Consider the following 25,908-nt stretch of genomic DNA (forward strand, 5'->3'; position numbering starts at 1 on the left):
CTCATCATTCTGGAACTCAGTTCCTTACACTATTTCATACATTTCACAATTGCTTCATTAGTAGAGTTACCCCTTCCTTAACTTTACCTCTGAGGCATTCTCAGGTAATTCTTCTCCTTTTACCTTTGAGCTTTTACCCAGAGCCAGAACATCCTGGTTCCTTTCCTCAGACATACTACCTATCTCTCCTTTCTTCTCCTGCTCACATCCACTTACCTCTGCTTCCATAGTTTCATTTCCTGTCATGTGTACTCCCAGGTATCTAAAGCACTTCGCTTCCTCCAAGTTTTCTCAGGTCAAATTTACGCCCCAACTTACCTCTCTCTTGTTATGTATTTCCTTTTGTATATCTCTGAAAAAAAGTTTTTTGTTTTGTTTTGTACAGTATCCCTTAATAGTATGGCATGCATTTTCTATTATAGATTTAGGGAATGGTGTAAATCTGGAGTGTATTGTATTCTTTTATTATATCATTGACTTTATAATATAAACTACTTTTACAATAATGCAAAAATCATAATTATTGTTTTTTGCATAAGAAAGTGCTTATGCTAGTGCCATAATTTTGGGAGCTAGATTTAAAGTGCTGGAACGTGCATTCGCTCTCCCTCCCTTACAAGATAGAGGGGCTACACGTAAGCACCGATGTCTGTAAGTCAGGCTGTATTTGACTTTGTTATTTGTCATCAGTTCTTGATTAATAGTCTTTGTAGAAAGAAAGAAAGCAGTATCTAAATTCAGGTCAGATTAGAATAAATGCTTTGGTGGCGAGTACAACATACCGTCAGTCTTGCATTTGGATTATAATTTGTATTTTTCTCATGATTTTCAATATATTGTCTGTTGATTGTTCAAAGTACATTTACAGTGGTCCTGACCTAGCTTTTCTTAATGAGATGTGATAAGTCTAAATCTGAGTTTGTCGTTTTTACCCCTAGGTAGCAGCGTCTACATGGCTTAGTGTATTAACCAAAAGGATTCATCCAGGATATGAGCCTGGGCTAATGTGTTGAGGAGTCGAGACTCACTTTAGTTGAAAGCGATTGGGATCGTAACACACCTTCACTGCTAAACAGAATAAACTTGGTTGTAGTCACACCTACTCTCAAATCAGTCCTTTCACAGTCTCCTCCTAACTCAGTCACTAACTTCAGTAGTTTCTCACTCGTATCATGCAACCAGAACCGCGTCATCAGCGTACAACAATTTACTTCCGAAGCTTCCTCACCCCGCCCAACTGCATACCTACTCCTCTTTCCGAGACCCTTGTAAAATCCTCCTTCTTCCCTGCATTCATAAGTAAATTGAACATCCCTGTAACATCCCTGGAGCCACTCATCTTTCTTTCCTACTCGCACACACAACTTGCATCATGATGAAAACTATTCACCGCATCTAATAGCTTTTCTCCCACGCCATATATTCGAGAGACCTTGAACAATCATCGCTAACAACCCTACCACACGCTACCTCCAGATCCATGAATACCATATACAAATCCTTCTGTTTCTCTAAGTAATTCTGATCAAACACATTTTCCAAAGTAAACACTTGATCCATACATCCTCTACGATTCCTGAAGTTACACTGTTCTTCCTTATTATGCTGCTTTCTGCATGCCACCACCCTTATAATCAAAACTTTCCTATACAACTTACCAGGTACCCTTCGCAAACTTCCGTAGTATGAACACACTTTTATCCCCTTTGCCTTAATTCAATGGCACTATATATGCATTCAACCAATCATCAGGTACCTCACCAAAATACATGAATAAAGTGATAATCCTTACTATCCAATCAACTGCAGTCATCCCCTTTCTTATGTGTACAGTCAACTCTAGTCGCCTTGCTAAATTTCATCTAAAACTAGGCTTTCACCACCACTTCCCTCTTCACCAAACTGCTTGCCATGACTCCCTCACTTCGCATACCACACTAACCCAGACAACAAGCATCTTCCACTCTCTCATCAAAGAAAATGAACAGTTCTTCAAAATACTCACTCCATATGGATACTACCTGTTAATACCTCCCTAGATTTACCTCCCTCACTGATGTTCCCATTCGTTCCCTTGTTTTTTCATACTATAAACCTCCCTCCAAAACATCTTATTCTCCCTGAAGTCTGCAGATTGTTGCCCATACCATCTCTCATTTGTCCTCTTTTTTAGCATTTGCAACTTCCTCTTGACCAATTGCCGCTCTCCTTTGTGCATCTCTCAATCACTTGCTCTTCTTTCTTGTAAGTATTATCCATACACCTCTTTCTTTTTACGAGCAAAATTTACTTCGTGATCCCACTACTTACTACCCTTTCCCACCTGCCCACCGACCACATTTCGCATTCTATAAACTTCTCTCACACATACTAGCAGTGTTTCCTTGATACCTTCCATTCTACACCCACTCCCATAGCTTCATTTACTTTTACCTTCTGCAATTCTGCACTCAATCCCTAATGACGTTTCTTCACATGAGACTCTTTTCCAATGTCACTTACATTCACCAAACTTTTCTCAGTCGTTTAATATCACTCTTTCCGAAAATCTATATAACTTTCCAACCTTGCTTCCTCAAGGTAATGATCTGACATTCTTCTAGCTCCCCGTCTCAGCAAATTCACATTCAAGAGGCTCTCTTTTGCTCGCCTATCATTTCGTATATAATCTAAGAATACCTGCCAACCGTCTTTTCTATTTACCCACGTAAACATTTGTAACCATATATTCTCATCATTACCCCTTCCCTCCCCTTCATTTCCTTTCTGTTCCTCCCGTCACACTCTTCACTTCATACCTAAACGTTCTTTTTATGGACACTTGCCTAGTCTCTCGTTTGCCCTCTCGTTCAACTCCTGTACATTTTTCATGACCTCCAGCTGTTTTCTCTTGGTAAGTACTCCAAATTGCTATCACTCCCTCCGTGCACTTGCCCTTCCTACACCTTTTCCTCCAATGAAAGCGATTTAACCTCCTCATTCACCATTGACGATCGTTCTCGTACGTCTAAATCCCACTATTTGCATCCCACCCACTTGACTGGCACATTTAAGCACCGCTTACGTAAATCTCTGGCACTCCTCTTTTGCTTGATTAATTTCATTTACTTTCATACCTTCGCAGTTTTACTCTCCCTGCATCTCTGCACACAGGCCAGCTTATCAATGTTACTCACTTTTACCACTTCTCTCAAACAAATGTCATTCTCTCATCACACAAACTAACAACCTTCAACCTCTTCTGTATCATGGGCAGTATGATAAAGACACATTTTATAATCAAATACCTTTTCTTGAAAAAAGAAAATGGTTCTTCCCGATGTTAGCAAAATTTGTATTTCCCTTGACGAAGTCGCCTTTAATGGAAAGATACTCCTTTAATGACACTCCTCACATAGGAACCTATGTGATTCTCCCAGTGTTTTACCTGTGTGATGATACTGCTTCCCTCAGTTACCTGTGTGACGCTGCTCCACACAGGAACCCATGTGATTCTCCCAGATTGTATTTTAATTACTTGTGTGAGAAAGAAGTTGACTGACAAAATTTAGTAAATTATGTCACTGTTCTCATATAGAACGTGTGTTATCATACAGGAGGTGGAGTTTGCTTTAGGTCCCTTCACAGTAACTCCTCAGAGGGAGACGATCAGCGACTTCTCAGAGCCTTTACACAATGACAACCAGGCGTTGGTCATGGCTAGACCTGGTCTGGAAAGTGATGTCGCTGGCTTTCTCAAACCTTTCACAACACAGGTAAATCTCTGTAGATGTAAGGGAGTCATTCATGCTGTCTTATCAAATAATCGTGCAAGTACAAAATGCTTTGATTTTTCCTAAGTCTCTGACTACTGGTGGCTTATGATTACATCCCAACCATCCTCACCAGGTGTGGCTGCTGGTGCTCCTGAGTTTGCTTAGCATCAGCATTGCCATGGTGTGCATAGTGTTGGCTGAAGGGAAGGTGTTCCACACACCCACCAAGAACATCGCCTCCAAGGTCTTCACCTGGGTACTTCAGACTGTCACACTGGAGAGTAAGTTGAGATATTGAATGAGAATTCCGTCGGAGAAAATCTTCGTTTGTATAACACGTTTTCAGCTTCTCTGTAATGTTTACGATCAGCTGCATTAGGTTTAAGAATGATTTTGTCGACAAATGATTAATTTGTTTTCAAATTTGATTTTATTCAATCCAACGTACAGACACGAAACCTCTTTTCGTGACACAAGATTTTCCGATTTTCTTATTGCACTTTCTGAATCATTCAACTGATTCTTTCTCAGATTCGTTTCACATCTATAAACCAAAGTCATTTTGATCTTATTCTGTCCCCCTTTTTATATCAATATCCAGGATAACTTATATCATTTGTTTTTGTTTGCTGATATTAGTCTGCATTTAGCAGATAGCATTCAGGATTCTAATTTGGATGGTCATAAACACTCATCCAGTTGGTCAAGTGCTGCTTGGTTTTTGATTTTGAGACTTTTAAGTGAATCAGGTTAATATACTGATACCAAATATTTTTCTTTTTCTATCTCACCTCAATCCCTCAGAAGTTTCCATTCTCACTTTTCCTGCCTGACTGTGCTCATCTTCCCTTGGCACACTTTTCCTTCCTTGCTTGTTCATCCTTCCTCCATCCCTGCCACAGGCAGTGAGTGGCTGCCCCAGAGGGACGGGGGTCGCCTCATAGTGACTACGTGGCTGCTGGCGTCCCTAGTGTTCATGACCTCCTACAGCGGCATCCTGACGGCCATGTTGACCCTTCCTCGGGTCACCATCCCCATCGACTCCCTGGCTGACCTGGTTGCACAGTCCGATCTTCCATGGCGCCTTGAGGCTGGTGCGATGACGCCAAAATATCTCATGGTAATGTTGTACAAACCCTATAGATAACAGACGTACTCGTTGTGGTTCCTACGGATATCTAATGTGACGAGCACATAATTCCAGTTCTTTTGCTAAGGATAATCCATCATGCCGGTTATTATTGTCTTGATATAGATGGTGAATGAAGAGATTTCATTTGTGACATAAAACGTCAAGTGAGCTTTATTTTATAAGCAATCACAAACTTCAGTCAATGATTATCATTAATACAGTCAAGTACAATAATGGTTTTCACTTGCAGGAGTCTGGGGAGCCGGTGAGGCAAAAGGTGGTAACAGAAATGTCTGGCACTTTCCCTGACTGCTGGGCGGCGCGAGAGGCCATCGCTAGCGGGGAGTACGCCGCCGTCTGTGACGAGACCACCATAAAGATGGCTATGTCCTGGGATTTCAGGTGATCCACATGACGTGTTGTAGGTAGTGGGTCTGAAAGAGGCATGTTTCTACTATGTTGATGTAAAAACACACAAAGAAAATTCTCTTAAAATCCTAACAACAGTTATTCTTGCTTGGTCGTCAGCTTACACATTGTGAAAGATGATTCTCTGTTTTTGAGATTCTTTATCTACAACTGTTGTTGCCACACCGATAATTTCCATCTTACATGATAAGAAAACTGCTTTACCTCAGTCATGTTTTAGTCCTTTTGCGTTGATGACAATGTTAGCGCTTTGATCAGGAACTGGTTTCCTGTATCATATTTGTTCCTTTCCAGCACACATGGGAAGTGTCACCTGTACATCGCCAAGCAGAGGGTCTACACTAACGCGATCATGGCAATGGCTTTCAAGAGAAACTCGTCCTATCTCCCAAGTGTCAATAAAATGTAAGTTTTGTCGATCTAGGACGACAGCCGAGCGTGGTGAAGCTCTTCATGTGATCACTACGGTGTAGGTAACTAAAGTTTTAGATTAAATGAAATCTATCGTTTTGTGTAGATTATAGATTTGACGCTATTTTTTCTTTATACATTGAAGCTATAATGGTACAGTTGGACGCATATAGAATGTTCCTGACCTCAAAGGTCACTCAGTCTCGGGGCAACGCCGCTGCGGTAGTCAAGGTACCGGAAATAGAGGAAGGTTAGGGGAGTAGCACAAGTGTCTAACATTTGACACAGACATATTTCACAGGGAACAAAACATTGACGTTGTTCTTAAACGACGATTAATATGATCACGAAAAGCGTTGTATAACCTTGTGTAGTTAATAGAGCTGTCCTTGTGATTACTTCAAGTTTATATAATCACTTACCTGAACACAAGATTGTACAAGAGAACACAAAGATATTCGAATAGCAACAGACGACTGGGCACACTTTGAGGGTGAATATGATTACTTGTTATACAAGCAACCTCCAAACTACTGTTAAAGCCGTTTGTCGAGTTCGTGTACCAATGTGAATTTTCAGTAGCCTAATATTCAACTCGATTCTATATATATTTTGAGATTGAGGGATGATAACGATTAATATAAAAGTGAGAGAGTGTTAGGGAGGATGAGAGAGCGACTGGGGGAATAAGGAGAGACAGAAAAGAAGGGAGAGTGCGCATATGTGAGAGAGAGAGAGAGAGAGAGAGAGAGAGAGAGAGAGAGAGAGAGAGAGAGCCTTGAAGAATGTTTGCAACTCGAGAACATTATCTCGGAAAGCAAAAATGGCTATGTTTGAAGGAATAGTGGTTCCAACAATGTTGTATGGTTGCGAGGAGTGGGCTATGGATAGAGTAGTGCGCAGGAGGATGGATGTGCTGGAAATGAGATGTTTGAGGACAATATGTGGTGTGAGGTGGTTTGATCGAGTAAGTAATGTAAGGGGAAGAGAGATGTGTGGAAATAAAAAGAGCATAGTTGAGAGAGCAGAAGAGGGTGTTTTGAAATGGTTTGGGCACATGGAGAGAATGAGTGGGGAAAGATTGTCCAAGTGGATATATGTGTCGGAGGTGGAGGGAACGAGGAGAAGTGAGAGACCAAATTGGAGGTGGAAAGATGGAGTGAAAAATATTTTGAGTGATCGGGGCCTGAACATGCAGGAGGGTGAAAGGCGTGCAAGAAATAGAGTGAATTGGATCGATGTGGTATACCGGGGTCGACGTGCTGTCAATGGATTGAATCAGGGCATGTGAAGCGTGTGGAGTAAACCATGGAAAGTTCTGTGGGGCCTGGATGTGAAAAAGGAGCTGTGGTCTCGGGCATTATTACATGGCAGCTAGAGACTGAGTGTGAACGAATGGGGCCTTTGTTGTCTTCCTAGCGCTACCTCGCACACATGAGGGGGGGAGGGGGATGTTATTCCATGTGTGGCGAGGTTGGCGATGGGAATAAATAAAGGCAGACAGTATGAATTATGTACATGTGTATATATGTATATGTCTGTGTGTGTATATGTATGTGTACATTGAGATGTATAGGTATGTATATTTGCGTGTGTGGACGCATACATGTGTATGGGGCTGGGTTGGGCCCTTTCTTTCGTCTGTTCCCTTGCGCTACCTCGCAAACGCGGGAGACAGCGACAAAGCAAAATAAAAAATATGAATAAAAAAAATATATATATATATATATATATATATATATATATATATATATATATATATATATATATATATATATTGGAAAAAATCACAATTTTGCGCGTGATCAAGATATTCCTATGAGTCCACGGGGGAAATGAAACACGAAAAGTTCCCAAGTGCACTTTCGTGTAATAATCACATCATCAGGGGATACACAAGAGAGAAGTATAACAGTCAGTTCATATACATCGAGGAGACGAAGCTAGGACGCCATTTGGTAAACATGTGGTTGTCCAAAACATACAACGAGCGTTCATAAACTTATCATTTTACAAATCTTATCAACAATAAAGTTATCTAATTTGTACAGACCATCTCTAATATTAAGATTATAATTCTTTTGTTTATTTGATAATAGAAGATTCAATGATATTTCTCTTGGTAATAGAGTTAGAGTTAACAACTGAGATGGCGTTACTCCAGTCAATACAATGATCATAGTTCTTAACATGATTAAACAAGGCATTTGATTCTTGTCCCGTTCTTATACTATATCTATGTTGCTTAAGTCTAACAGAAAGATCCTTCCCAGCCTGACCAACATAAAAGTTACCACAGTTTCCACAAGGAACTTTATAGATGCAACCAAGAGAATTTTCTGGTGAATTCCTTATTAAGATATACTTTATACTATTATTGTTGCTAAAGGCAACATTTTTACATTAAAGAATTTAAGCAACATGGGAAGCAAAGTCAAATTATTATTAAAAGGGAGAACTAAAAGATTCTTGGTGTCAATGGGAGGTTTGGGCTCAACTCTATAAAATGATTTCTTTGCTAACTTAAGGGATTCTTGTCCCGTGGACTCATAGGAATATTTTATATTTATTTATTTTGCTTTGTCGCTGTCTCCCGCGTTAGCGAGGTAGCACAAGGAAACAGACGAAAGAATGGCCCAACCCGCACACATACACATGTATAGACATACACGTCCACACACGCAAATATACATACCTATACATTTCAATGTACACATATATATACACACACAGACATATATATATATATATACACATGTACATAATTCATACTGTCTGCTTTTATTTGTTTCCCATCGCCACCTCGCCACACATGGAATAACAACCCCCTTCCCCCTCATGTGTGCGAGGTAGCGCTAGGAAAAGACACCAAAGGCCCCATTCGTTCACACTCAGTCTCTAGCTGTCATGTGATAATGCACTGAAACCACAGCTCCCTTTCCACATCCAAGCCCCACACAACTTTCCAATGTTTATCCCAGATGCTTCACATGCCCTGGTTCAATCCATTGACAGCACGTCGACCCCGGTATACCACATCGTTCCAATTCACTCTATTCCTTGCACGCCTTTCACCCTCCTGCACGTTCAGGCCCCGATCACTCAAAATCTTTTTCACTCCATCTTTCCAACTCCAATTTGGTCTCCCACTTCTCCTCGTTCCCTCCACCTCTGACACATATATCCTCTTGGTCAATCTTTCCTCACTCATTCTCTCCATGTGACCAAACCATTTCAAAACACCCTCTTCTGCTCTCTCAACCACACTCTTTTTATTTGCACACATCTCTCTTACCCTTACATTACTTACTCGATCAAACCACCTCACACCACATATTGTCCTCAAACATCTCATTTCCAGCACATCCACCCTCCTGCGCACAACTCTGTCCATGGCCCACGCCTCGCAACCATACAACATTGTTGGAACCACTATTCCTTCAAACATATCCATTTTTGCTTTCCGAGATAATGTTCTCGACTTCCAAACATTCTTCAAGGCTCCCAGAATTTTCGCCCCCTCCCCCATCCTATGATTTACTTCCACTTCCATGGTTCCATCCGCTGCCAGATCAACTCCCAGATATCTAAAACACTTTACTTCCTCCAGTTTTTCTCCATTCAAACTTACCTCCCAATTGACTTGACCCCCAACCCTACTGTACCTAATAACCTTGCTCTTATTCACATTTACTCTTAACTTTCTTCTTTCACACACTTTACCAAACTCAGTCACCAGCTTCTGCAGTTTCTTACATGAATCAGCCACCAGCACTGTATCATCAGCGAACAACAACTGACTCACTTCCCAAGCTCTCTCATCCACAACAGACTGCATACTTGCCCCTCTTTCCAAAACTCTTGCATTCACCTCCCTAACAACCCCATCTATAAACAAATTAAACAGCCATGGAGACATCACACCCCTGCCGCAAACCTACATTCACTGAGAACCAATCACTTTCCTCTCTTCCTACACGTACACATGCCTTACATATGTTATATGTATATATATATATATATATATATATATATATATATATATATATATATATATATATATATATATATATATATATATATATATATATATATATATTTATATTTATATATATATATATATATATATATATATATATATATATATATATATATATATATATACTCAATCTTATCCCCTTTGCCTTTGTACAATGGCACTATGCACGCATTTCGCCAATCCTCAGGCACCTCACCATGAGTCATACATACATTAAATAACCTTACCAACCAGTCAACAATACAGTCACCCCCTTTTTTAATAAATTACACTGCAATACCATCCAAACCTGCTGCCTTGCCTGCTTTCATCTTCCGCAAAGCTTTCACTACCTCTTCTCTGTTTACCAAATCATTTTCCCTAACCCTCTCACTTTGCACACCACCTCGACCAAAACACCCTATATCTGCCACTCTATCATCAAACACATTCAGCAAACCTTCAAAATACTCACTCCATCTCCTTCTCACATCACCACTACTTGTTATCACCTCCCCATTTGCGCCCTTCACTGAAGTTCCCATTTGCTCCCTTGTCTTACGCACTTTATTTACCTCCTTCCAGAACATCTTTTTATTCTCCCTAAAATTTAATGATACTCTCTCACCCCAACTCTCATTTGCCCTTTTTTTCACCTCTTGCACCTTTCTCTTGACCTCCTGTCTCTTTCTTTTATACATCTCCCACTCAATTGCATTTTTTCCCTGCAAAAATCGTCCAAATGCCTCTCTCTTCTCTTTCACTAATACTCTTACTTCTTCATCCCACCACTCACTACCCTTTTTAATCAACCCACCTCCCACTCTTCTCATGCCACAAGCATCTTTTGCGCAATCCATCACTGATTCCCTAAATGCTCAAATTACAGAGGTATAAGTTTGTTGAGTATTCCTGGTAAATTATATGGTAGGGTATTGATTGAGAGGGTGAAGGCATGTACAGAGCATCAGATTGGGGAAGAGCAGTGTGGTTTCAGAAGTGGTAGAGGATGTGTGGATCAGGTGTTTGCTTTGAAGAATGTATGTGAGAAATACTTAGAAAAGCAAATGGATTTGTATGTAGCATTTATGGATCTGGAGAAGGCATATGATAGAGTTGATAGAGATGCTCTTTGGAAGGTATTAAGAATATATGGTGTGGGAGGAAAGTTGTCAGAAGCAGTGAAAAGTTTTTATCGAGGATGTAAGGCATGTGTACGTGTAGGAAGAGAGGAAAGTGATTGGTTCTCAGTGAATGTAGGTTTGCGGCAGGGGTGTGTGATGTCTCCATGGTTGTTTAATTTGTTTATGGATGGGGTTGTTAGGGAGGTAAATGCAAGAGTTTTGGAAAGAGGGGCAAGTATGAAGTCTGTTGGGGATGAGAGAGCTTGGGAAGTGAGTCAGTTGTTGTTCGCTGATGATACAGCGCTGGTGGCTGATTCATGTGAGAAACTGCAGAAGCTGGTGACTGAGTTTGGTAAAGTGTGTGGAAGAAGAAAGTTAAGAGTAAATGTGAATAAGAGCAAGGTTATTAGGTACAGTAGGGTTGAGGGTCAAGTCAATTGGGAGGTGAGTTTGAATGGAGAAAAACTGGAGGAAGTGAAGTGTTTTAGATATCTGGGAGTGGATCTGGCTGCGGATGGAACCATGGAAGCGGAAGTGGATCATAGGGTGGGGGAGGGGGCAAAAATTCTGGGGGCCTTGAAGAATGTGTGGAAGTCGAGAACATTATCTTGGAAAGCAAAAATGGGTATGTTTGAAGGAATAGTGGTTCCAACAATGTTGTATGGTTGCGAGGCGTGGGCTATGGATAGAGTTGTGCGCAGGAGGATGGATGTGCTGGAAATGAGATGTTTGAGGACAATGTGTGGTGTGAGGTGGTTTGATCGAGTGAGTAACGTAAGGGTAAGAGAGATGTGTGGAAATAAAAAGAGCGTGGTTGAGAGAGCAGAAGAGGGTGTTTTGAAGTGGTTTGGGCACATGGAGAGGATGATTGAGGAAAGATTGACCAAGAGGATATATGTGTCCGAGGTGGAGGGAGCAAGGAGAAGAGGGAGACCAAATTGGAGATGGAAAGATGGAGTGAAAAAGATTTTGTGTGATCGGGGCCTGAACATGCAGGAGGGTGAAAGGAGGGCAAGGAATAGAGTGAATTGGAGCGATGTGGTATACCGGGGTTGACGTGCTGTCAGTGGATTGAATCAAGGCATGTGAAGCGTCTGGGGTAAACCATGGAAAGCTGTGTAGGTATGTATACTTGCGTGTGTGGACGTATGTATATACATGTGTATGGGGGGGTTGGGCCATTTCTTTCGTCTGTTTTCTTGCGCTACCTCGCAAACGCGGGATACAGCGACAAAGTATAAAAAAAAAAGAAAAAAAAAAAAAAAATATATATATATATATATATATATATATATATATATATATATATATATATATATATATATATATATATATATATATATATATATATATATTGGAGAGGATCGCAATTTTGCGCGTGATCAAGATATTCCTATGAGTCCACGGGGAAAATGAAACACGATAAGTTGCCAAGTGCACCTCTCTTGTAATAATCACATCATCAGGTGAGACTCGAGAGAGAATTATGACTGTCAGTTGATATACATCGAAGAGACGAAGCTAGGGCGCCATTTGGTAAACAAGTGATTGTCCAAAACATACAACGAGTGCACCTTTCATGTAATAATCACATCATCAGGGGAGACACAAGAGAGAAATATAACAGTCAGTTGATATACATCGAAGAGACGAAGCTAGGGCACCATTTGGTAAACAAGTGATTGTCCAAAACATACAACCAGCGTTCATAAAGTTATCATTTTACAATTTTTTCAACAATAAAGTTATCTAATTTGTATAGACCATCACTAATATTAAGATTATAATTCTTTGTGTATTTGATAATAAAAGATTCAATGACACTTCTCTTGGTAATGGAGTTAGAGTTAATAACTGAGATGGCGTTACTCCAGTGAATACAATGATCATAGTTTTTAACATGATTAAACAAGGCATTTGATTCTTGTCCCGTTCTTATACTATATTTATGTTGATTAAGTCTATCAGAAAGATCTTTACCAGTCTGACCAACATTAAATTTATCACAGTTTCCGCGAGGCACTTTATAGATGCATCCAAGAGAATTTCCTGGTGAATTCCTGGTTATCATATTCTTTATAGTATTATTGTTGCTATAAGCAACATTTACATTAAAGGATTTAAGCAACATGGGAAGCAAAGTGAAATTATTATTAAAAGGGAGAACTAAAAGATTCTTGGTGTCAATGGGAGGTTTGGTATCAACGCTATAAAGTGATTTCTTTGCCAAGTTAAGGGATTTATCAATGAAAGATCTAGGGTACTTTAACTTAGATCCAAGAGAATATATCTTCTCAAACTCATCATCAATAGATTCTGGACTGCAAATTTGCAATGCCCTATGGACTTATCAAAACATATATACACAATTTTCCAGCAAGACCTATGGTGAGTTCAGTAGGCTCCATCACATATAAATTGTCAAAATGGTTAGTTTCTTTATTAAGCCCTTTAGTGGGTAAGGTATCAAATTCTAATATCATGAACAATATAAATTTAGTCAACAAGCTAAACAATATCAATGTTAATTTTGATTTCAAACTAGTTAGCTTTGATGTTTCCTCACTTTTCACTAAAGTTCCAGTTGATGACCTTTAGAATATTTATTTGATGTTTGGATGATATTCATTTACCTGTTTCAAAGTCTAATTTCAATGAACTGATAAAATTGTGTATAAAAGACTGTGTATTTCAATTTAATAGAAATTATTATGCTCAAAAATTTGGTATGGCAATGGGTAACCCTCTTCACCTGTACTAAGTAATCTTTATATGGAATTTTTTGAGACAAAATTACTAAAGTATATCTTACCTTCTAATGTAATTTGGTTTAGGTATGTAGATGATGTTCTTCGTGTTTGGCCAACAAATGAAAATTTACAAAAATTTCTCCCCTTACTTAACAATATAGTACCTTCCATCAATTTTACTGTAGAAAATGAAAATAATGGTATGTTACCCTTATTAGATTGCATGATCCATAGATAAGGAAACAAGTTTAAGTTTAGCATATACAGAAAACCCACTAATGTATGCTCATATATTCATTATTACTCATCTCAACATGACAAAGTTAAATTATCATCATTTAAATCTATGTTCCTTAGGGTATTACGTATTTCCAGTCCAGAGTTTATTGATGATGAGTTTGAGAAGATATATTCTATTGGATCTAAGTCAAAGTACCCTAGATCTTTCATTGATAAATCCTTTAAGTTAGCAACGAAATCATTTTATAGAGTTGAGCCCAAACCTCCCATTGACACCAAGAATCTTTGTTCTCCCTTTTGATAATGATTTCACCTTGCTCCACATGTTGCGTAAATCCTTTAATGTAAATGTTGCCTTTCGCAACAATAATACTATAAAGAATATCTTAATCAGGAATTCACCAGAAAGCTCTCTTGGATGCATCTATAAAGTGCCTTGTGGAAATTATGATAAATTCTATGTTTGTCAGACTGGTAAGGATCTCTCTGTTAGACTTAAGCAACATGAATATAGTATAAGAACGGGACAAAAATCAAATGTCTTGTTTAATCACGTTAAAAACAATGATCATTGTATTGACTGGAGTAACGACATCTCAGTTATTAACTCTAACTTTACTACCAAGAGAAATATCTTTGAATATTCTATTATTAAATACACAAAGAATTATAATATTAATATTAGTGATGGTCTATACAAATTAGATAACTTTATTATTGATAAAAGTTGTAAAATGATAAGTTTATGAACGCTCTTTGTACGTTTTGGACAATCACATGTTTACCAAATGGCGTCCTAGCTTCGTCTCTTCGATGTATATCAACTGACTGTTATATTTCTCTCTTGTGTCTCCTCTGATGATGTGATTATTACACGAAAATGCACTTGGGAACTTTTCGTGTTTTATTTTCCCCGTGGACTCATACGAATATATATATATATATATATATATATATATATATATATATATATATATATATATATATATATATATATATATATATATATATATATATATATATAAATAACCTATTCTTTTACTCCCTTTACCAAACTCAATCACCAACTCACCAACTTTTTCTGATTCTCACCTGAATCATCCACAAGCGCTGCATCATCAGACAACAACAACTGACTCACTTCCCAAGCCCTCTCATCTCAGCACAGATTGCATACTCTCCTCTCTCGTGAACGCTCTATAGACAAATCAAACACCCCCACCGCAAACCGACATTCACAGGGAATCAATTACTTTCCTCTCTTCCTACTCGTACACATGCCTTACATCCTTGGTAAAAACTTTTCACTGCGTCTAGCAACTTACTTCCCACATCATATAGTCTTTAAACCTTCCACAAAACTTCTCTATCTAACCTATCATATGCTTTCTCCAGATCCATAAATGCTACATGAAATCCATTTGATTTTTAAGTATTTCTCGCATACATTTTCAAAGGAAACACTTGATCCACACACAATCTATCACCTCTGAAACACCACTGCTCTTACCCCAATCTGATGCTCTGTACATGGCTTTACCCTCTCAGCCATTACCCTCCTGTATAATTTCCCACGAATACCCAAGAGATATATACCTCTGTAATTTGAAAACTAACCTTTATCCCCTTTGCCTTAGTACAGTGGCACTATGCATGCATTTCGCCAATCTACAGGCACTTCTGAATGAACCATACATGCACTGAGTATCGTCACCAGCCAGTTAACAACACAGTCATCACTTTTTTTTTTTTTCTAATTCCACTGCAATACCATCCAAACCCACTTTATTGCCGGCTTTCATCTTCCGCAGAGATTTCACTACCTCTTATGTGTACACCAAACCACTCTTCCGATCCTCTCATTTCGCACACTACCCCGACCAAAACACCCCAAATCTGCCACTCTATAATCAAACACACTCAACAAACGCTCAAGTTTTTCAATAGGGTTTAGGGACAAGTTAATTTGGAAGTAAGTTTGAGTGGAGAGAAAGTGAAGGAAGTGAAGTGTTTTAGGTATCTTGGAGTGGACTTAGCGGCGGGTGGATCCATGAAAGCGGTGGTGACTAACAGGATGGGGAAGGGAGCAGAGGTTCTGGGAGCAGTGAATAATGTGTGGAACAAGAGAACGTTATGCCGTAGAGTAAAATTGGATATGTTTGAAGGAATAGTGGTTCTAACAATGTTATATGGTTGTAAGGCATGGGTTATAGATAGGAGTGTCCGGAGGAAGGTGGATATGCTGGAGATGAAATGTTTGAGGACAATATGTGGTGTAAGGTGGTTTGATCGAGTAAGTAATGAAAGGTTAAGAGGGATGGGTGGGAACAAAAAGTGTGGTTGAGCGAGCAGAAGAGGGTGTGTTGAAATAGTTTGGACACATGAAGAGAATGAGCAAGGAAAGGTTGACAAAGCGGATATATGTGTCAGAGGTGGAGGGAAGAAGGAGAAGTGGGAGACCAAATTGGAGGTGGAAAGATGAAATGAAAAAGATTTTGTGCGATCGGGGCTTGAACATACATGAGGGTGAAAGGCGTGGAAGAAATGGAGTGGATAGGAACCATATGGTATACAGGGGTCGACGTGCTGTCTATGGATTGAACCAGGGCATGTGAAGCGTCTGGGGTAAACCATGGAATATTTTATGGGGATTTGATGTAGAAATGAAGATATGGTTTCGGTGCATTACACATAACAGCTAGAGAATGAGTTTGAGCGAATGTGGCAGTTTTTGTCTGTCCCTGGCGCTGCCTCGCTGGAGGAAGGGATGGTTGCTGTTTCGTGTGTGGCGGGGTGGCGGCGAGAATGGATGAAAGCAGCAAGTATGGATGTCTATGTATATCTATACACTAATTGAAATGTACGTGTATGTATATGTGCGTGTGTGGGTGGGTTGGGCCATTCCTCGTCTGTTTCCTTGCGCTTCTTCGCTAACGCGGGAGACGGTAGTTAAGCATAATAACGATGATGATGATGATAACAATGATGATAATAATGATAATAATGATAATGATGATGATGATGATAATAGTAATAATTATAGTAATAATAATAATAATAATGATAACAATCATAATAATAATAATAATAATAATAATAATAATAATAATAATAATAATAATAATAATAATAATGATAATAATAATAATAATAATAATAATAATAATAGTAATAATAATAATAATGATAATAATAATAATAATAATAATAATAATAATAATGATAATAATAATAATAATAATAACAATGATAGTAATAATAATAGTAATAATAATAATAATAGTAATAGTAATAATAATAATAATAATAATAATAATAATAATAATAATAATAATGATAATAATGATAATGATAATAATAATAATAATGATAATAATAATGATAATAATAACAATAATATAATAGTGATGATAATAATGATAATAGTAGCAACATTAATAATGACCGGGTTATAGTGATGGGTGATTTGAATGCAAAGGTGAGTAATGTGGCAGTTGAGGGAATAATTGGTATACATGGGGTGTTCAGTGTTGTAAATGGAAATGGTGAAGAGCTTGTAGATTTATGTGCTGAAAAAGGACTGATGATTGAGAATACCTGGTTTAAAAAGCGAGATATACATAAGTATACTTATGTAAGTAGGAGAGATGGCCAGAGAACGTTATTGGATTACGTGTTAATTGACAGGCGCGCGAAAGAGAGACTTTTGGATGTTAATGTGCTGAGAGGTGCAACTGGAGGGATGTCTGATCATTATCTTGTGAAGGCTAAGGTGAAGATTGGTATGGGTTTTCAGAAAAGAAGAGTGAATGTTGGGGTGAAGAGGGTGGTGAGAGTAAGTGAGCTTGGGAAGGAGACTTGTGTGAGGAAGTACCAGGAGAGACTGAGTACAGAATGGAAAAAGGTGAGAACAATGGAAGTAAGGGGAGTGGGGGAGGAATGGGATGTATTTAGGGAATCAGTGATGTCTTGCGCAAAAGATGCTTGTGGCATGAGAAGAGTGGGAGGCGGGTTGATTAGAAAGGGTAGTGAGTGGTGGGATGAAGAAGTGAGAGTATTAGTGAAAGAGAAGAGAGAGGCATTTGGACGATTTTTGCAGGGAAAAAATGCAATTGAGTGGGAGATGTATAAAAGAAAGAGACAGGAGGTCAAGAGAAAGGTGCAAGAGGTGAAAAAAAGGGCAAATGAGAGTTGGGGTGAGAGAGTATCATTTAATTTTAGGGAGAATAAAAAGATGTTCTGGAAGGAGGTAAATAAAGTGCGTAAGACAAGGGAGCAAATGGGAACTTCAGTGAAGGGTGCAAATGGGGAGGTGATAACAAGTAGTGGTGATGTGAGAAGGAGATGGAGCGAGTATTTTGAAGGTTTGTTGAATGTGTTTGATGATAGAGTGGCAGATATAGGGTGTTTTGGTCGAGGTGGTGTGCAAAGTGAGAGGGTTAGGAAAAATGATTTGGTAAACAGAGAAGAGGGAGTAAAAGCTTTGCGGAAGATGAAAGCCGGCAAGGCAACAGGTTTGGATGGTATTGCAGTGGAATTTATTAAAAAAAGGGGGTGACTGTATTGTTGACTGGTTGGTAAGGTTATTTAATGTAGGTATGACTTATGGTGAGGTGCCTGAGGATTGGCGGAATGCGTGCATAGTGCCATTGTACAAAGGCAAAGGGGATAAGAGTGAGTGCTCAAATTACAGAGGTATAAGTTTGTTGAGTATTCCTGGTAAATTATATGGAAGGGTATTGATTGAGAGGGTAAAGGCATGTACAGAGCATCAGATTGGGGAAGAGCAGTGTGGTTTGAGAAGTGGTAGAGGATGTGTGGATCAGGTGTTTGCTTTGAAGAATGTATGTGAGAAATACTTAGAAAAGCAAATGGATTTGTATGTAGCATTTATGGATCTGGAGAAGGCATATGATAGAGTTGATAGAGATGTTCTGTGGAAGGTATTAAGAATATATGGTGTGGGAGGCAAGTTGTTAGAAGCAGTGAAAAGTTTTTATCGAGGATGTAAGGCATGTGTACGTGTAGGAAGAGAGGAAAGTGATTGGTTCTCAGTGAATGTAGGTTTGCGGCAGGGGTGTGTGATGTCTCCATGGTTGTTTAATTTGTTTATGGATGGGGTTGTTAGGGAGGTGAATGCAAGAGTTTTGGAAAGAGGGGCAAGTATGAAGTCTGTTGTGGATGAGAGAGCTTGGGAAGTGAGTCAGTTGTTGTTCGCTGATGATACAGCGCTTGTGGCTGATTCATGTGAGAAACTGCAGAAGCTGGTGACTGAGTTTGGTAAAGTGTGTGAAAGAAGAAAGTTAAGAGTAAATGTGAATAAGAGCAAGGTTATTAGGTACAGTAGGGTTGAGGGTCAAGTCAATTGGGAGGTGAGTTTAAATGGAGAAAAACTGGAGGAAGTGAAGTGTTTTAGATATCTGGGAGTGGATCTGGCAGCGGATGGAACCATGGAAGCGGAAGTGGATCATAGGGTGGGGGAGGGGGCGAAAGTTCTGGGAGCCTTGAACAATGTGTGGAAGTCGAGAACATTATCTCGGAAAGCAAAAATGGGTATGTTTGAAGGAATAGTGGTTCCAACAATGTTGTATGGTTGCGAGGCGTGGGCTATGGATAGAGTTGTGCGCAGGAGGATGGATGTGCTGGAAATGAGATGTTTGAGGACAATGTGTGGTGTGAGGTGGTTTGATCGAGTAAGTAACGTAAGGGTAAGAGAGATGTGTGGAAATAAAAAGAGCGTGGTTGAGAGAGCAGAAGAGGGTGTTTTGAAATGGTTTGGGCATATGGAGAGAATGAGTGAGGAAAGATTGACCAAGAGGATATATGTGTCGGAGGTGGAGGGAACGAGGAGAAGAGGGAGACCAAATTGGAGGTGGAAAGATGGAGTGAAAAAGATTTTGTGTGATCGGGGCCTGAACATGCAGGAGGGTGAAAGGAGGGCAAGGAATAGAGTGAATTGGAGCGATGTGGTATACCGGGGTTGACGTGCTGTCAGTGGATTGAATCAAGGCATGTGAAGCGTCTGGGGTAAACCATGGAAAGCTGTGTAGGTATGTATATTTGCGTGTGTGGACGTATGTATGTGCATGTGTATGGGGGTGGGTTGGGCCATTTCTTTCGTCTGTTTCCTTGCGCTACCTCGCAAACGCGGGAGACAGCGGAAAAAAAAAAAGAAAAAAAAAATTAATAATGATTATCATAATGATAGTAACATTAATTGGTTGCGTATCTAATAAGAAAAGATCCATATATTTCTCTTGGTCAACGAGGTACAGTTGAAATTTGAAGTTGTTTCGCCAATTAGTACAATTGTAATATTTTTTTGCTATGATGAAGCAAAGTATTTGATCCTTGATCTTTTCTCATACTTTATTTGTGTTGCTCAAGTCCACGATAGAGATCCTTACCAGTCTGCCCAATATATAGCATATTACTGCTTTTACATGGCATTCTTTAAACAATGCCCGCAGAAAAAATTGCGAGTTTCTGATGTAGATATTCTTTATATCATTGTTATTGCTGAAGGTTTTATTTACATTAAAGGATTCAAGCATCCCTGGAAGTAATATGAAATTTTCACTAAATGGGAGAACTAAGTAATACTTACATGGAATGCTTTAAAACAAAATTACTAATGGATATCATACCCTCAAAGGCAATTTGGTTTAGGTATGTAGATGATGGTTTTTGTGTTTGGTTAACAAGAAGATATTTATAACATTTCTCCTTTATTTAACAATATACTACCTTCTATGAAATTTCCTGTCGGAGTGGAAATTAGTTGTATGTTATCATTAAATTTGCATGATCCATAGGGATAGAAACATGTTTGTTCATATATTCATTATCATTCAGCTCAACATGACAAAGTTAGATAATCATCATTCCAGTTCATGTTCCTTAGGGCATTACATATACAGAGTCCACAATTTTGTTGATGATAAGTTTTGAGAAGATATATTCTACAAGATCCATGTTAAGATATTCTAGATCTTTCACTGATAAAGCTCTTAAATTAGCAAAAAAATCATTTATAGAGTTAACCACAAAGCTCCTCTTGATACCAGGAATCTTTTAGTTCTCTCATTTAGGGATAACTATATATTATTTACCTGGTTCCTTGGATCATCTAATGTAAATATAACCTTTAGAAATAACAATACTATAAAGAATATCTTCAGCAAAAACTCGCCAGAAAATCCTGCGGGTCGTGTTTACATAATACCTTACAAAAGCTATAATATGTTAAATTGGGAAAATTGGTAAGGATCTTTATATTAGACTTGAAAGACATAAATATAGTATAAGACCAAGACACGTTATAAATCAAGACCATTGCACTGAGTAAATCTAATTTATTCATTATCTGTAACTCCTTGACCAAGAATAGATATCACTGAGTTTTCTCTTATTCTATACAAAAAGGAGGATTTAGTTATTTCGTTCCATTTGATGCTGATAGAATGTGCCAAAATGTATGTCAGTATGTCCCAAACGCTTCCCTTCCCTTTCAGAGTTACGCCTTTATTTCTAAACAGAGATACAAAAGAATGCAGTTGTTTAAAGTCCTTACCATGTCTTTGTTATCTTGAACCAAATCACTATTTTCTGTCATTAATGTACCAAATGATTGGGTATCAAGTCTCTTGCTGGGTGAACAACAATTGAAGCCATATCTGGGTAGCCATCGCTATACGACTAACTTCATACTTCTCTCGTCCTACGTACAGGTGAAATCCTATCATTTTGTTTAAATTTCATTAGATTTCCCATTGACATTATTGTTTGTCCCAGGTGGATAACAAACGTTACATTTTCGGGAACGTTTGAGACAATAACAGAAATTCCCAAAAACACTTTCCAATTTTCGGCCGGGAACGAACAAATTTCTTCTCCAATTCCGTTTATAAAGAAATTTCTTCATCTAGTAAGTTATACTTATTTCTTCTGAACTTCTGCTAGTCGACAAGTCATCCTAGCAGGTTGGAAGGTACATTTATCCTCTGACTTTGCCTATATGACCACCAACCTATTTTCTAATTTCTTTACCTTATTTTTCACAAATGATTCATAGTCCTGTATATCAACTGCTTTTGCAATGACAAAGCCTGCATCATTTTCGCATAGTTTTCTACTACCTTACAATTTTCCCTAACTTCTGATTTCAGTTTTTCGAATAGCTTGCAGAACAAACAAGAAATGAACTTACTCTCTTCCTTAATAAGAAAGTCCCAAATGAATTGGCTAGTTCAGCTAAACCATTGAGTAGGCGCCATTCTTCATAACGCAAAGGCGAACAATGAGCTCAGGAGAAATACGTCTACTTCGTTTCATCATTATTACCTGTATTTCAATAACTTAACCTTTAATTGCCTTTAAGAAGTACATGTTTTTGTTTCATCTTGTTCATCTTTCGTGTCCCCCACACACTTTTATCATTTCCTTCCCATATTTGGAGTACCTTCACTACCAGTGCGGAGTTGCCACAAGTACTGTTGAGGCAAGGAACTTATCACATATACAGGCAACAATAAGTACATAAAGTTAATGGTTTCTTTTCATTACATCATATGTATTACAGTTATCTGTTGAAGAAAAAATATTTTCCACAAAGATGATGTTTTCGTGATCGTGGAAAATGTAATCTGTGCACCACACTGAATTTAGTCGTCCTTTTGAACTTAAGAGTCATATGTATCTTATATTGCTTCCTTAGCTTTATATATGCGTCTTGATAATAACTGGACTCAGGCATAATCTCTCTGCTACATTCTAACACTATTACTATTACTACTACTTCTGCAGTCAAAGATCAGTTTCCACACATCTCGTTTCAGTATCCGCAGTGTAAGGCAAGCGGGTGTTGTAGCCAAGTGGCTGGAGTCTCAGGTCACCAACACCTCGTACTGCCTCCGGCCCCCTGGTGCCAGCCGTCGGGACGGCGTATCTCCTCTTAACCTTCAGTCATTCGTTGGTACACTCCTCGTCCTCCTGGGAGGTATGTCTGGGGATATGTTTAAATCCCCAGAAGTTTGATTGAAGCTTTTAGAAGGTTCACCGAAACCTTTGCATGGTATATGAAAACTCTTTGGGGGATATTTTGAGGCACCTACGATGTACCATTAAGACTTAAATGGTGTACTTAAAGTCTTTGTGGATATGCTGAAGTTCCTGGGAAACGCACTGAAACTCTATAGGGTTATCTGTGAATGATGGATATGATAAAGATAATGTAAGCCATGTTAATTTCATTGAATGTGTACAGATATTAAAGGGATATTTTTTGATATATTAATATCCCTTGCAAGGAAGGTCTTTTCAAAATATGAAAGTCTTCGTGGTATATTCAGTCATTTACAAGGAACGCTGGAACTTCTGTAGATTTTGTGAATTGTTATAAGACATATTAAATGTGATGAAACTTTAAGGGTATGTTTTCTAACTTTTACGTAAAAAATCCTTTGAAAGGATACTTGTAACCTTCAAGAACGAGTTTAATCTCCTTCAGGATGTATAGAAAAACATAAAAATGGGTTGGTGAACTTGAGAGATACTTGCTGACTTTTAAAAAGTGTTATAGAGCTGGTGGTAAAGATGATGGAACCTTATAGAGGTGTGTAAATGCCCTGTGATATAGTGAAATTCTAAATGGGCAACCTTTTTTCGACAATGCAGAAGATATTCTAAATCTTTTTCGTTATGCAGGCTATAAGCCTTTATGTGTGTCTGTAAAATATTATGAAACTTGAAATGATGTTATCATAAACTCTATTAAAATCCTTGAGAGAAACAATACAGTATCACTTGAATGTATCCAATGAAACATTTTATAAGTATATTGTTACTGTATGCTGAATGCTCGAGTGCTTTTATGAATTATGACAAGACTCCTCAGTGAAGCATCTCTTCTGTTTCATTCAAAATTCAAAATTCTCAGAAGTTTTATCAAATTATGAAATAGACGAGTACGTATGAGAGAGAGAGAGAGAGAGAGAGAGAGAGAGAGAGAGAGAGAGAGAGAGAGAGAGAGAGAGAGAGAGAGAGAGAGAGAGAGAGAGAGAGAGAGAGAGAGAGAGAGAGAGAGAGAGAGAGAGAGAGAGAGAGAGAGAGAGAGAGAGAGAGAGAGAGAGAGAGAGAGAGAATGATAAGGCAAAGAAAAATAGTACTATAAAATCTTACTACTCAATACTACTCTCGGCAGTATCACAATACATCCTTGGAAACTGTAACGGAAAAAGGGATTTATCGTGTGTGTGTGTGTGTGTGTGTGTGTGTGTGTGTGTGTGTGTGTGTGTGTGTGTGTGTGTGTGTGTGTGTGTGTGTGTGTGTGTCTGTGTGTGTGTGTGTGTGTGTGTATTTTTGTATTCATTTACTAGTTTATACGGTAACTTATCTCAATGTTCAACGCATCCGTTTGTAAAGAAACATCTTTCCATATCTGTTGCCCAATTCGGGTGGCAATGTCCACTCACACTCTAGTCTCAAAGACGCTGCAGACCGATTCAAGGTCATCTAGATAAAGTCAAAGTATCAGAACATGAAATGTTCACATTCAAATAGAATTTAACAATATCATCATCGCACGCTCGAGACTCGAACCAGACCACCGAGAATGGTAGATAGGTAACTTACCAGTGGACTAGCGATAAGCACCTTGCATTCCTAAGCTGCTACGACAGCTCTAAGTCCCTAATTGCCGTACGGTTCGTGGGCATAAACACAGATATAGTAACAGCTTAGGTAAGAAAGGAAATCCAGGAGTTCGGCTGTCTGCCCACCTATTCAATTATCGGGTGTGCTGTGATCAAACTGCTTCGACGGACTTAGAAGAAAACATTACATGCTTTGATATACAGACATAAGTGACCATGAGAAGATTAACATCGTCCTTGAGATCAGAGTATGAAGAGCCCGTCCTAAGTGATCCAGGGATGTGTGTTGAGGACCTACAGCTGTAGTAGCAACTTAGGAATGTCAAGTTTTTAGCTCAACAGTACTACAGGAGTATGCTGTCAACCTTTCATTCACGGTATATATATATATATATATATATATATATATATATATTTTTTTTTTTTTTTTTAATCCCTGGGGATAGGGGATTAAGAATACTTCCCACGTATTCCCTGCGTGTCGTAGAAGGCGACTAAAAGGGAAGGGAGCGGGGGGCTGGAAATCCTCCCCTCTCGTTTTTTTTTAATTTTCCAAAAGAAGGAACAGAGAAGGGGGCCAGGTGAGGATATTCCCTCAAAGGCCCAGTCCTCTGTTCTTAACGCTACCTCGCTATCGCGGGAAATGGCGAATAGTATGAAAAAAAAAAAAAAAATGTGAGAAGGAGATGGAGTGAGTATTTTGAAGGTTTGTTGGATGTGTTTGATGATAGAGTGGCAGATATAGGGTGTTTTGGTCGAGGTGGTGTGCAAAGTGAGAGCGTTAGGGAAAATGATTTGGTAAACAGAGAAGAGGTAGTAAAAGCTTTGCGGAAGATGAAAGCCGGCAAGGCAGCAGGTTTGGATGGTATTACAGTGGAATATATTAAAAAAGGGGGTGACTGTATTGTTGATTGGTTGGTAAGGTTATTTAATGTATGTATGACTCAGGGTGAGGTGCCTGAGGATTGGCGGAATGCGTGCATAGTGCCATTGTACAAAGGCAAAGGGGATAAGAGTGAGTGCTCAAATTACAGAGGTATAAGTTTGTTGAGTATTCCTGGTAAATTATATGAGAGGGTATTGATTGAGAGGGTGAAGGCATGTACAGAGCATCAGATTGGGGAAGAGCATTGTGGTTTCAGAAGTGGTAGAGGATGTGTGGATCAGGTGTTTGCTTTGAAGAATGTATGTGAGAAATACTTAGAAAAGCAAATGGATTTGTATGCAGCATTTATGGATCTGAAGAGGGCATATGATAGAGTTGATAGAGATGCTCTGTGGAAGGTATTAAGAATATATGGAGTGGGAGGCAAGTTGTTAGAAGCAGTGAAAAGTTTTTATCGAGGATGTAAGGCATGTGTACGTGTAGGAAGAGAGGAAAGTGATTGGTTCTCAGT

General features: G+C 38.7%; 1 protein-coding gene across 1 annotated transcript in view; it reads left to right on the forward strand.

Annotated features, from left to right (window-relative positions):
* Nucleotides 1-3,497: 3,497 nt before the first annotated feature.
* LOC139766063 (glutamate receptor-like) overlaps nt 3,498-25,908 on the forward strand; it is a 29,836-nt gene continuing 7,425 nt past the window's right edge. Inside the window, exons 1-6 of the mRNA XM_071694217.1 lie at nt 3,498-3,755; nt 3,889-4,036; nt 4,658-4,875; nt 5,138-5,289; nt 5,611-5,721; nt 22,697-22,857. Of these exons, the coding sequence (XP_071550318.1) occupies nt 3,558-3,755; nt 3,889-4,036; nt 4,658-4,875; nt 5,138-5,289; nt 5,611-5,721; nt 22,697-22,857 (988 nt within the window). The 5' untranslated portion in view covers nt 3,498-3,557. The remainder of the gene's footprint in view (nt 3,756-3,888; nt 4,037-4,657; nt 4,876-5,137; nt 5,290-5,610; nt 5,722-22,696; nt 22,858-25,908) is intronic.

Source organism: Panulirus ornatus, chromosome 56 (genome assembly GCF_036320965.1).
Source record: "Panulirus ornatus isolate Po-2019 chromosome 56, ASM3632096v1, whole genome shotgun sequence".
NCBI classification, from domain to species: Eukaryota; Metazoa; Arthropoda; class Malacostraca; order Decapoda; family Palinuridae; genus Panulirus; species Panulirus ornatus.